Genomic DNA, 11,786 nt, shown 5'->3' with positions numbered 1-11,786 from the left:
TTTATCTCTTCAAACACGTAAATTAAATAAAATTTACAATTCCAACCCCCTATAAATCATTGTTTGGTAATCTGCTAAGGACGTGTCACATATTCTATAAATAAATGTTTATTTCTCTCTTTTCTTTTCTTTTTTTTTTAAAAAAAAAAGAAAAAAAGAAAAATAAAAGTTATATTATACCCAAATTCCACCCCCACAATTAATGGATTGGTGTTGGATTTGTGCTTTAATTCAACAACTCCAATCATTTCCTGTTGATTAATGGAACCACTATTTCCTAAATAATCAAGCAACCCTGTTAATGAAACGTCAACAAAACTCAAATCCCTCGATTTTTACTTATATTTGACAGATGAAGGAGAGTTGGTGGCCTGCAATCCATCAAAATGCACCATTTGACGGGTCAGGTCGGGACATTATCAATCCAACTCACTTATTCAAGACAAACATGATCCGTTTCGATTGTTCTAATAGACTCATTTCCCTTCATTAAATTTACTATTTTATATTATGTGTCTAAACAACTTTTTATTCCTTAAAACAACAAATTTCCTATTTAAAATAAAAAAATCTTGAGTAGATTTTTATGTGCCAAAAAAACAATTTAAGTTATCACAGAGCAGCAGTGTCACCTGCTCTCCGCTGTCATGTTTTGAAGTGATCCGATTCTCCACCATGTCCTTTGACCTTGGAGTCCTCCTCTGCACTGGATATAAGCAACACACACAACGCCTGTGATCCTCAAAGTACGTACAAGTCATGAAATACATACATACAACCAGCCTGAGGCGCCTGTTCTCCTACAAGGAATCCTCCAAAGATTCCATTTTTGCTCCGCAGCAAAATCAACCCACCGTTTCACAGCCATTTCAGAAGCCCACTTGGAAATGCTTTTCTTACGAAGAAATCTTTGCTGCCACCGATGGGTTCTCCCCAGGTTCATGCTGCTTCAGATTTTGATGTTTTATTTGAAGGAAAAAAAAAAACTAATTAAGGATATCAAGTGAAATGGCATCAGAATATATGGTACATAAGGGTGGGTGGATTTGACAAATTAATTTCTTCTTCTTTTTTTTCCAGAGAATATGGCGGGGAGAGGGGGATATGCTGAGGTTTACAGAGGAGTTTTGGAAGATGGGGAAGCAATTGCAGTGAAAAGGTTGTCGAAAACGTCGAATGACGAGAGAAAAGAGAAGGAATTCTTGAGTGAGATTGGGACATTGGGGCATGTTTCGCATCCAAATGTTACTTCGCTTCTTGGTTGCTGTCTTGATAATGGCCTGTATCTTGTTTTCCAGTTCTCTTCAAAGGGCTCTGTTTCTTCTCTTCTACATGGTACGAAGACTCAAATTTGTGGGGTTTGTGCGAAATTTATTTGATTTAAGCTTTGGCTTAGTCTATATAAATACTTTTTTTAAAAAAAATGTTAAGTTTCGTTTTTTCAAGTCGATGATTATGAAAATTTTATGGGATTCTTTTAATTATTTATTTTTGGTTTAGATGAGAAATTGCCAGCAATGGACTGGAAAACAAGACATAAAATTGCAGTTGGAACAGCTAGGGGCCTACATTACTTGCATAAGAGGTGTCCCAGAAGAATAATTCATAGGGACATCAAGGCATCAAATATTTTATTGACAGCAGATTTTGAACCGCAGGTCATTTTTCAATTTTACTTGTTTTAAATTTTTTTTTATCTTTAATAATGAGGAGGAGATATGGGGTTAGGCTAGTAAGTGTTTTCAATTGACTTCTTTACAGATATCTGATTTTGGGTTGGCAAAATGGCTTCCTTCTCAATGGAGTCATCATTCAATAGTTCCAATAGAAGGAACTTTTGGGTACACACTGAATTCATGTCTTAAGTTCGGGTTTTACATAGTATACTGACTGGATGGATGTTCATCACGAGTTTCATAAAATGTTGGAGAATAGCAATTGCCATTTTTGTCAAAACAATCAAAACATGATGATTCGACATTGTGTGTTTTAAAAGAATTGATTTGCTAAGTTACTAATAGTTAAAGATTATGACGTAGCAAAAATTGATCGGTCACGTGATGTGAATGTGGCATGTATCATGAGAAACGTGACGCATATCCTATTCGTGTTGTTGAAAATCTAACACCGAGTGTCGCAGAAGATGACATTTGGTCCTTGCATATGGCAGACATTTAGCACCGGAGTATTTTATGCATGGAGTCGTAGATGAAAAGACCGATGTATTTGCATTTGGAGTGTTCGTACTTGAGCTTATTTCTGGAAAGAAACCTGTGGATAACTCTCATCAAAGTTTGCATAGTTGGGTAATGCCAAAATCTATATATAGTTCAAGTTTTTTTAAAAAAAGTTTCAAGGAACACTTAATTTCATTCTGCTAATCAAACAGGCAAAACCAATTTTAAGCCAAGGAAATACGAAAGATGTGATTGATCCGAGGCTTGTAGATGATTACAATGAAATACAGCTTAATAAGCTTGCATATGCAGCATCTCTATGCATTCGAGCCTCTTCTATCTGGCGCCCTACGATGAGTGAGGTGATGGTTTTTTTTTCTGATTTTCCCTTATTCTGTGATTAAATATCATGCATTATGCGTTCAATGACTGCCTACTTTTGCTAATGCTCATGGAATTCTTGGTGTTATCGTGAATATACATCTGTACCTTTTTCTTGTTTCGATTTGGGAAATGATCGAGGTAACATAAGCGATATGGGATTTCCTAATTCGGCTCAGAACATATGAAACATTACTCCAAAGACCTGTCATTACAGAAGAAGCCTTTCTCGAATGCCCCGTTATTCTACATTATCCTCTTCTCAAACTTTATTCAATATAAGCACTTTCTTTCTTTTAAAGGTCGTGTCGATTTTGTGTTGAAGTATAGGCTAAGTTTGTGTTGTTTTCTTCTATAAAATCACCTAATCTCACACTAACTTTTCAGGTGTACTGATAGAGACTGTAGTATCAAACTTAACACGCTCGTTTAATTAATTCCGATTCAAGGAAAGACTCCACACAAGCTTTTCATGGTTGACCAGACCTGCCGACGAGAAGTTTGAGTAATTTATGATAAGATTACATTGGTCATTATTTGATAGCCTTGTTGTCTCCATATCATGTGATTTTAACCATATTTTAAATGGACGGTGTTTGATTTCTTTCCTTTTTCTTCACCTAACCATTAACTTTATTCAGTGTGGGCTATTAGGCAGATATATCTAGTTCATGCATGTGATTAGTGAGATCTTTGAGTGATATTGACAGCCTAAAAGGCATAGTGAGAAAGGGTTGATTCTAGCCTTCGATTAGCCGATCCTAGATCGAACTTCGGTCGAATTTGGCTAAATTAGCTCTCTATATAAAAATTTTTGATTAAATGATGAACACTAAACTATGATGATTTTATTTTATAGGTGTTGGAAATAATTTTATCGGAGGAAGAAATTGACAAGGAAAAATGGAAAACGTCGAAGGAAGAGGAAGATCACGAAGAACTTTGGGGTTTTGAGGATCTTGAATGTGGATCCGATGGTTCATTCTCAACCTCACCGACAGATTCCGTCTCAATTGGGAGCTCTAATTACAATCAAAAAATAAATCCTACAATGACAGTAATTGATATGTATAAATACAAAATATCCAAATAAAAGTAAAGTTTGAGGGTAAATATTATATATCTATAAATAAATGTGTGATATGAATGTATAGTGATGCTACTTATAGCCAACTTTACACCATTATTTTTGGTTAAGTTGTATGTAATATTTTTTGTGGAATAAATAGAACTAGGTTAGTCAATGAAAGGCAAACTCCACTAAGCAAGCTAACACATAAATTACTTCTTTATGGACGTGGTGGGCAAACATCACGGGTTCTCTGTCAAGTCCTGCGTCGGGAGCTTATGACACCGACGTTGTTTAATAAATAACATTTGAAATCAACAAGCCTCGTAGTATATTAGTTAATCAAACCAGTCTATTTTATTACAAAAAACTGTCTTAACAAAGTTAAATGATAACAGACGAACATGAAAGCTTACAACTTTATGTTAACTGAATGTAAAAGACAAAAACTATCAACGAGAGGCATAATAACCAGCCCCAAAATTAGTTTTGCCCGTCTTCTTCAAGCTCTTCTTCATTCAAAAACTATCAACGAGAGGCATAATAACCAGCCCCAAAATTAGTTTTGCCCGTGTTCTTCAAGATCTTCTTCATTCTTATCTAGGAGAGAAGGTAATGAATGTGTCTTTGGTGAAAAGCTTAGCAAATTAGGACCAATCAAACACGATATACAACATGATATATATATGCACGTGATTTTAAAAAAAAAACATAAACATAAAACTTTGTTGTAACAAAACATATCTTCTCTGATGCATAACATTTCATAATCAAAATAAGATTGTATAGCACTGAAATTATTTTAATTTTTCCATCGATTACTGATATCATTTTCCTATATATATTCTTCTAATGGGTCATGCCATATTATCGGTTATAATCTCGACACATCAGGGTCATATCATAACATAATTCAGAATTCCTCTCCACTTAGATTTCAAATCATAAAAGTTCTTGAATCTATATTTTTTATTTCAAAAACTGTATACACATAATGATGATAAATACGTTCAATCGATTTAAAACATATACATATTTTGGAAACAGTGACTCCTCTATTTTGGACATATACATATTTTGGACATTACATCTTATCGAAGGTTTCCGACGTCTGGTATACACAATTGTACTTTCATCCATATGACTCCTCTATTATCTGTCTGAAGATCATACGTCTTCCCTCTGGGTCATTGATGTTCTACTTTGTTTTGTGGACATACTTGAAATCTATAAACAAATTATGTGACATTATTCTTTATTACGCTCTACCATAAATTCTCTTTCAAATCCCTATACATATTTGTGCTCCAAAGATGGACAAGAATTTTGATTTATGTGTTTTGAACATTACTCCCTGTAAATTGTTGTCGAGTACACAAAATTGTACTTTCATCCATAAGACTTCACCATTATGTGTCTTAATATAAGATGTCTTACTTTCTTTTGCTTGTTCCTAAATTTGATTATCGAGAGATCTTAGTCCTGATTCAAATTGATTGTTTCTCGGAGACACATATGAGTTAAGAGCAAAGATAGTATCATCTTACCCATTTTCTTTCGAATTAAAACATCGGTCACCTTGTTAGATTTGCTTGGATCATGGTAGCCTATCATTAGGTCGTATTCAAATTGATTGTTTCTGGGAGACACATATGAGTTAAGAGCAAAGATAGTATCATCTTACCCATTTTCTTTCGAATTAAAACATCGGTCACCTTGTTAGATTTGTTTGGATCATGGTAGCCTATCATTAAGTCGTAGTCCTTCAAGAGTTCAATTTATCACATCTGCCCCATTTTTAATTTTTTCTGTGTCAACAAGTACTTGAGGCTTTTATGGTATGTGAATATCTCTATCTTGGAACCATAAATTAGTGCATACAAATATTTAATGCGAACATTACCACAACTAATTTGAGGTTATGGGCTGCATTTGTTATTTAAATCATGTTGAATTAATTATATTTGAACGCTTAAAATTTTTCCTGAAAATCGAAGCCATGAAAAACGTTTTCAGAAACAAAAAATTTTTTTTTCCAGCTGCCTAGAACTGTTGCGGGTAGCGTACATCAGAAAAGGCTACCCGCACAATTCTGGGCAGCGATGTCTGCCCATAAATGTTTTTCCAAAAAATTTAAATCTGCGTAAATCATAATTGCCCTGCGTGGAGGGGCAGCGGCCACCGGAGACTACCAGAAATATTTGGTAAAATATTTTATTTAACATTAATTAATTTATTGATAATTAAACTTATTGTAAAATTTAATTAATGTTAAATAAAATGTTTTCTTAACTTACTATTTTATTTTTAATTATGGTTGTTAATGATAAATTTACTAGATACATAATTTGTTGATAGTATTTGATAATGTGGATTTAATACAATATTTTATATTATATGAAAAAAAGATTATCGAGAGTCATGACCAATTTTCTAGATATATGTTACAGATAATTTACATGGTGTGTTTTTAATTATTTGATAATTATTTAAAGTGAGTCTGATTTATGGCTCGTTCTCACCCCTTAAAATTTGTTTTCAATGTGCTATGAAAATTTAATATAAGTATTAGATTTAGTGGAAAATTAAGAGATAGTGAGGCTTTCCTAAAGATGGACGATGGAATAAGATTTGCTGCAAAGGCCATTAGAGACATTTTGTTTCATATTAGACAATAATTTTAAGTTAATTCTAAGATATTTTTTATGACGTTCCAGACTTGGTTTAAAATATTGTTTTCATTTTTATGTTTGATAAAGATGGATTTTCTTGTTATTTTTTTAAAAGTATTTGCAATATTTACAAGAACAAATATTAGTTGGAACATGTAAATTACAAGACTATTTTTATAACTTAAAAATAAAAAATATTCCACATGGTGATGCCGAAGTTAATACAATTTCAAAAACAAACGAACAAGGTCTTAACCAAGTACATTTGTGACATGATAGGTTAGTACATATTTCTCAAAGAATGATGAACAAGTTAATGAGAGATGACATGTTTGACTTATACGACATAAACTCTGTTAATACATGTGAGTCATTTTTGAAATGAAAATTGATCAAGGCCCCTTTCCTAGGAAAATTGGACCGTACACATGATCTATTGGATTTGATTTATATAGATGTGTGTGGCCTGCTAAGTGTTAGCAAGAGACATAGACATTCTTACTTCATTACCTTTACTGATGATTTCTCGATGTATTAGTATATGTATTTGATAAAATATAAATATGAAGCCTTTGAAAGGTTCAAAGAATTCAAAGCTAAAGTAAAGAAATAATATTAAAACATTTCAATCAAATCGAGGCAAAAAATACTTAAGTGCTGAATTTCAAGACTATATTAAAGAGAATGTGATTCTCTCATAATAGACTCCTCCAGCCAAAGCACAGTTGAATGATGTGTCAGAATGTCATAATCGAACATTAATGAACATGGTCGATCTTTGACGAGATTAACTGAATTACCATCGTCCCTTTAGGGATATGTACTTGAGACTGCGGAAATGTTGTTGAATAAACTCCATGCAAAGGCAGTGGGCGACACACCATATGAGATGTACGGGGAAGCTTCTCAAATATTCTTACCTAAGAATATGTGGATGTCATGCTTATTAAAACAGACAGTGGGTGACAAATTAGAAAGTAGATCCAGTTTGTGCAACTTTGTGGGATATCAAATAAGTTGTTGGAAACTAAATTTCGTAGTTTGACAAATTAAGCATAAAAAGATTGACAACTGATCAAGAAAACGGAAGGTAAATAAACTAAAGATTCGTAAACTGATAGTTGCCCGAACTGAAGATTAATGCGTATATAATTCTAGGCAACTGAACTAAGCGAAGCTAATTGAACTGTGTTGTCAACTGAACGATCAGTTGAGACTGGTCAGTTACACAACAATCAGTTGAGACTGATCAGTTACTCCAATAGGCTAAAGAAATCAACTGATTTTATCAGCTTTACAACCGACAGTTTGTACAGAAGCAGTGGGAACACCGCATTTCAGAAAAGTTACAGTGCACGATTGTCAGAAAAAATGTTTACATGGCTATTCAACGGATATAAAGATTCAAATGTATTCAATGTTACCGTTGGAATCAAAGCCTATAAATAGCCGAGAAGATCAGCTGAGACAAAACAATAACAATATACGAAGTTAACTGAGTTACCCAACTATCGAGCTATACGATCAGTTTCAAGAACTCTACACATATTCTTTCAAAGCTCAGTTTTAAGAAAGCTCACACTTATTATACATATCCATAGCTTTCAGGCTATGCTTTAAGTTTCAAGCACAAACATTCATTATTATTTTATTCGATCTTTGTAAGATCAGTTGTGCTTGAAAATTACATCAATTGAGTACTGATACAAATTGTATTGAAGCTAAGAGTTTCAGTTTTGGCAGTGTTAAGTCCAAACTAAAGTGGGTTTATACAAAGCATTGTATAGATCAAAGTCTTTTAATAAATATCCTATCCTCGAGATAGAAGGGATGACGTAGGAGTGTTTGAAATCTCCGAACATCCACAAATCTTGTGTTGTTTCTTATCAGTTTTATACTATCTGTTTTTCAAACATTTCCGCACTTTTATTAAGTTAATTGATTGATATTGACAATAAGATTCACGAATTCAGTTTATCACCAAAATGACTCATCTATCGAAAAGTTGTAAAAATTGTAAAGTGTTTATTCAACCCCTCCCCCCTTCTAAACACTTTATCACACCCAACCGATCCTAACAGAAGTTATGTTTGATATTATTTCTATGATCCAAAAGAAACAATGGTGTTTATTGGGTGCAATAATTGTCCCTGCTAAAAGAGCGATCGAACCATGGTGCTTGAGCTGTTGTGTGATTTAAAAGATTTGAGTTGTACAATTACCGTCAGCTATAGCTTTTGGTAAAGCGGTAAGCATTCGGTCCTACAATTGGTATCAGAACCAAGGTCACGGGTTCGATTCTCATTGATTGAAATGAGTGCAATTACTGGGAGATAGATTGTTGGGTGCAACAATTGTCCATGCTGGAAGAACGATCGAACCGTGTTGTTTGAGCTGCTGTGCGGTTTAAAATATTTGAGTTGCACCATTACCACCAGCTATAGCTTTTGGTAAAGCAGTAAGCACTCGGTCCTATAATTTTTATTTCTAAGAATGACATATTCTTAGAGAATGAATTTCTATTGGATAGAAAAAGCGGCATGATAGAAATCGATGAGGTTCGAGAGGAACCCACCTATAGGGAGATGTAGCTACCCGACTCCTCCCATTGGTTGAGAGGTTCCAACTCCCCGATGACATATGAATGTGAAGCCAACGTTCCTTAATGGTGATATTAAGGTAGATATTTACAAGTCTCAGCAAGAAGGATTCACATAAATAGAAAGTGAGCATAAGATATGAAATTTCATAGATTAATTTATGGTTTCAAATAGGAATCGAAAAGTTGGAACCTCATATTAGACAATACCATCAAAGAGTTTAGATTTGTTAAAAATCCCGAGGAATCCCGTGTATACATGAATATTAGTGAGAGTGCAGTGACACTCATAGTACTTTATGTTGATGATATTATGCTAGACCCAACCCAGACCAGCCCAGCCACTAGAACCCAAGCAGCGAACCACTGAACCAAGTGATAGCAGCCGCACGCTTTCCCTTGCTCTCTCACATTTCGCTCAAACCAGCAGCGAGCCTAGCCACTCCAGCCCCTGGCCCGACCCCTGCCCATCACCCTACGGCCCTGATGGACCACCCTGGCTTGCCCCCAGGCCAGCTGCAAGCCTCCTCCTCCCTAAATACCCAGCCACGCACATGCTTTGGGGGACAGTCCCTCATGACGTGGACTCTTCCCCAGCCCATGGCTCGAGCCACCCTTGAGTCCCAACCTTCCTGACCCGTTCTGTAACACCTTGAGCCATAGCCTAGATGACCTAGCCTAGCCCTCTCTCGATTCTCCCTCAGAAAACTCTCGGCAACACTCAAGCATGCATGGGAAGAGTCCTTTCACCTGAGGACTCTTCCCCAGCCACTTAGCGCGAGCCCTAGCCCTGCTACGAACCTTCCAAGGACATAACCACGTCCCAAACAAACCCTCCTCAAGACCTGGTCGAGCCCCTTGGCCCCATGCACCCTAGCCGAGCCATAAGAATAAAGCAAAACTTAACAACTCTAGGCTTCTCTCCTCTCCTGAAACCCACGGTTCCAGCATTATTTTCCTTTTAAAATTGTCCTGTTTTGATCATATTTCAATCATATTTTATCATGTTTTGGCAGCGTACTCGTTGGATTCAAAAACATTTTTAAAACAAGCGTGAAATAATCGTATTTTTTGAAAATACACGTTTTACCGTAGAAGATATAAAAAACCTATATTTTAAATACATAAACAATTAAATCATACATAATATGATTTGTACGATGTTTAAAAGAGTTTAGGAAACGTGCCTTTGCGTTTATAACGCTCGATTATTCGATCGTTGGCGAGGGTGCGATGCTGGACGACGAAGAACACAAGCTTTTCTTCCTCATATTTTTCGAAAATATTGTGTGTGCTTGTTTTGTGATTTTGGCTGATGGAGGGTTTAGTTGTGGTGTTTTGAAAGCCTAGGTCACTTATTTATAATTGTAGTCACATGCTAATGGACTTTGGTTTTGGGCTTGCAAAATTAAGGGTAATTGGGCCTTCTTTAAGTAATTAAATTGTGCTCAATAACACTTAATTAATTAAATAATAAAATTTTATAAAATTAGTTTCCCAAAAATAATATTTTTGAACTTTTAAAACTCCTTGTTTGCCCAAAACTGGCTTCCCGAGAAAAATCGAGCTTGACTCGTAAAATAATTCGAACTCCAATATTTTTAAGAAAATTAAACCATTTTTAATCCTATTAGGAAGCCTTGCCATTATTTAATGAAAAATACATATTCTTGTCTTGGTCGTCCCCGGTCTCCTTTCCTCTGCCCATTATCGAATATCGGGTAAAATCCTCAATTTCATGTAATCATGTCATATTATCAGTTAATCATGTAATCATATATTTAATCATATAAAAATATCATGCTAGCATTTAAAAGCAATTAAATAAAACAATTAAGTAATTAAAATAATTTTGCATGCATGTGGTTTACGTAGGTTGGTTTTTCGGACGTTACATTCTCTATGAAGGATTCCAAAAAAAAATATCTACCAATGTGTCATGGTGTGACTTAATCCAAGTCTATGTGCCTTAAGGCTAATGAAGATATAGTAACCATGAACATCATTCCATATATGTCTTCAATTGATAGAATTATTTATGGTATGATATTTACTCGTCCTGATATAGCTATTCATTTAGTGTTGAAAGTCGATATCAGTCGAACCCGGTCCATAGCATTGAAAGCCGTGAAGATATTCTGAAGTTCTTGAGAAGAACTAAGAATTTATTCATGTTATATGGGGGTGGAGAATTAAAATTGAAAAGCTATACTGATTCTAGCTTCCAAATAAGTTGTGGATTATTCAAAATCAACATCTGGATTTGTATTCAAGCTCGATGGGAGTGTTTTCTCTTGTAAGAGTTCCAAACAAGACACCACAGTGGATTCCACCACCAAGGTCGAATACATAGCTACATCAGCTGCAGTAAATGAGGCTGTTTATATGAGGAATTTTGTAACACCCCAGATTCGACGACTGTCCTCGTTGTACCAAGACAAATCTTTCAAGCGTGCTTATGTCCTCACTCACACGCACCCTGAGAAAATTCCCAGGAGGTCACCCATCCCAAAATTGCCCCAAGTCAAGCACGCTTAACTTTGGAGTTGTTATGTAATGAGCTACCGAAAAGAACATGCACCTTCTTGATATGAGTAGTAAATATCAAATCTTATAAGCCCTTTTCAACTGTACAGTCCATTACATTGAACAGTCTGGGAATCCCTCTCATTCCGGTGTGGGATCGGTTCATTCATGTTCCTTCCACCTAGAAGCCTGACAGGAGCCGCTCAATGTCCGTGCAACCTCATGGCACACCGGCGATCACCCCCCGCCCTCTTCGGCCCCGGGCCTCACATGCCCACCAGCTTCCGCTTGGTTCGTTCCCGAACCACACCGTACTAAGAGAAGTCGGCTCTAACACCACTTGTAACGTCCCAGATTCGACG

General features: G+C 35.5%; 1 protein-coding gene across 1 annotated transcript; it reads left to right on the top strand.

The window, feature by feature from the left end:
* The first annotated feature begins 505 nt into the window (after nt 1–505).
* LOC142530445 (putative receptor-like serine/threonine-protein kinase At5g57670) lies at nt 506–3,755 on the top strand. Its single transcript, XM_075636280.1, has 7 exons — nt 506–937; nt 1,081–1,335; nt 1,501–1,658; nt 1,762–1,841; nt 2,171–2,306; nt 2,390–2,539; nt 3,418–3,755. The coding sequence occupies exons 1-7, from the start codon at nt 760–762 to the stop codon at nt 3,649–3,651; spliced, it is 1,191 nt and encodes a 396-aa protein (XP_075492395.1). The 5' UTR covers nt 506–759; the 3' UTR covers nt 3,652–3,755.
* Nucleotides 3,756–11,786: the final 8,031 nt, after the last annotated feature.

Source organism: Primulina tabacum, chromosome 2 (assembly GCF_025594145.1).
Source record: "Primulina tabacum isolate GXHZ01 chromosome 2, ASM2559414v2, whole genome shotgun sequence".
NCBI lineage: Eukaryota > Viridiplantae > Streptophyta > Magnoliopsida > Lamiales > Gesneriaceae > Primulina > Primulina tabacum.
The sequence above is the reverse complement of the archived record's forward strand: the minus strand, read 5'-3'. Positions and strand labels throughout refer to the sequence as shown.

What these genes read in the sequence shown, in the direction of transcription:
- LOC142530445 (XM_075636280.1), top strand. Translation starts at nt 760, where the DNA reads ATGAAATACATACATACAACCAGCCTGAGGCGCCTGTTCTCCTACAAG. An exon ending in CACCGATGGGTTCTCCCCAG is followed by an intron (nt 938 to 1,080) that starts GTTCATGCTGCT and finishes TTTTTTTTCCAG; the next exon opens with AGAATATGGCGGGGAGAGGG. An exon ending in TGTTTCTTCTCTTCTACATG is followed by an intron (nt 1,336 to 1,500) that starts GTACGAAGACTC and finishes TTTTTGGTTTAG; the next exon opens with ATGAGAAATTGCCAGCAATG.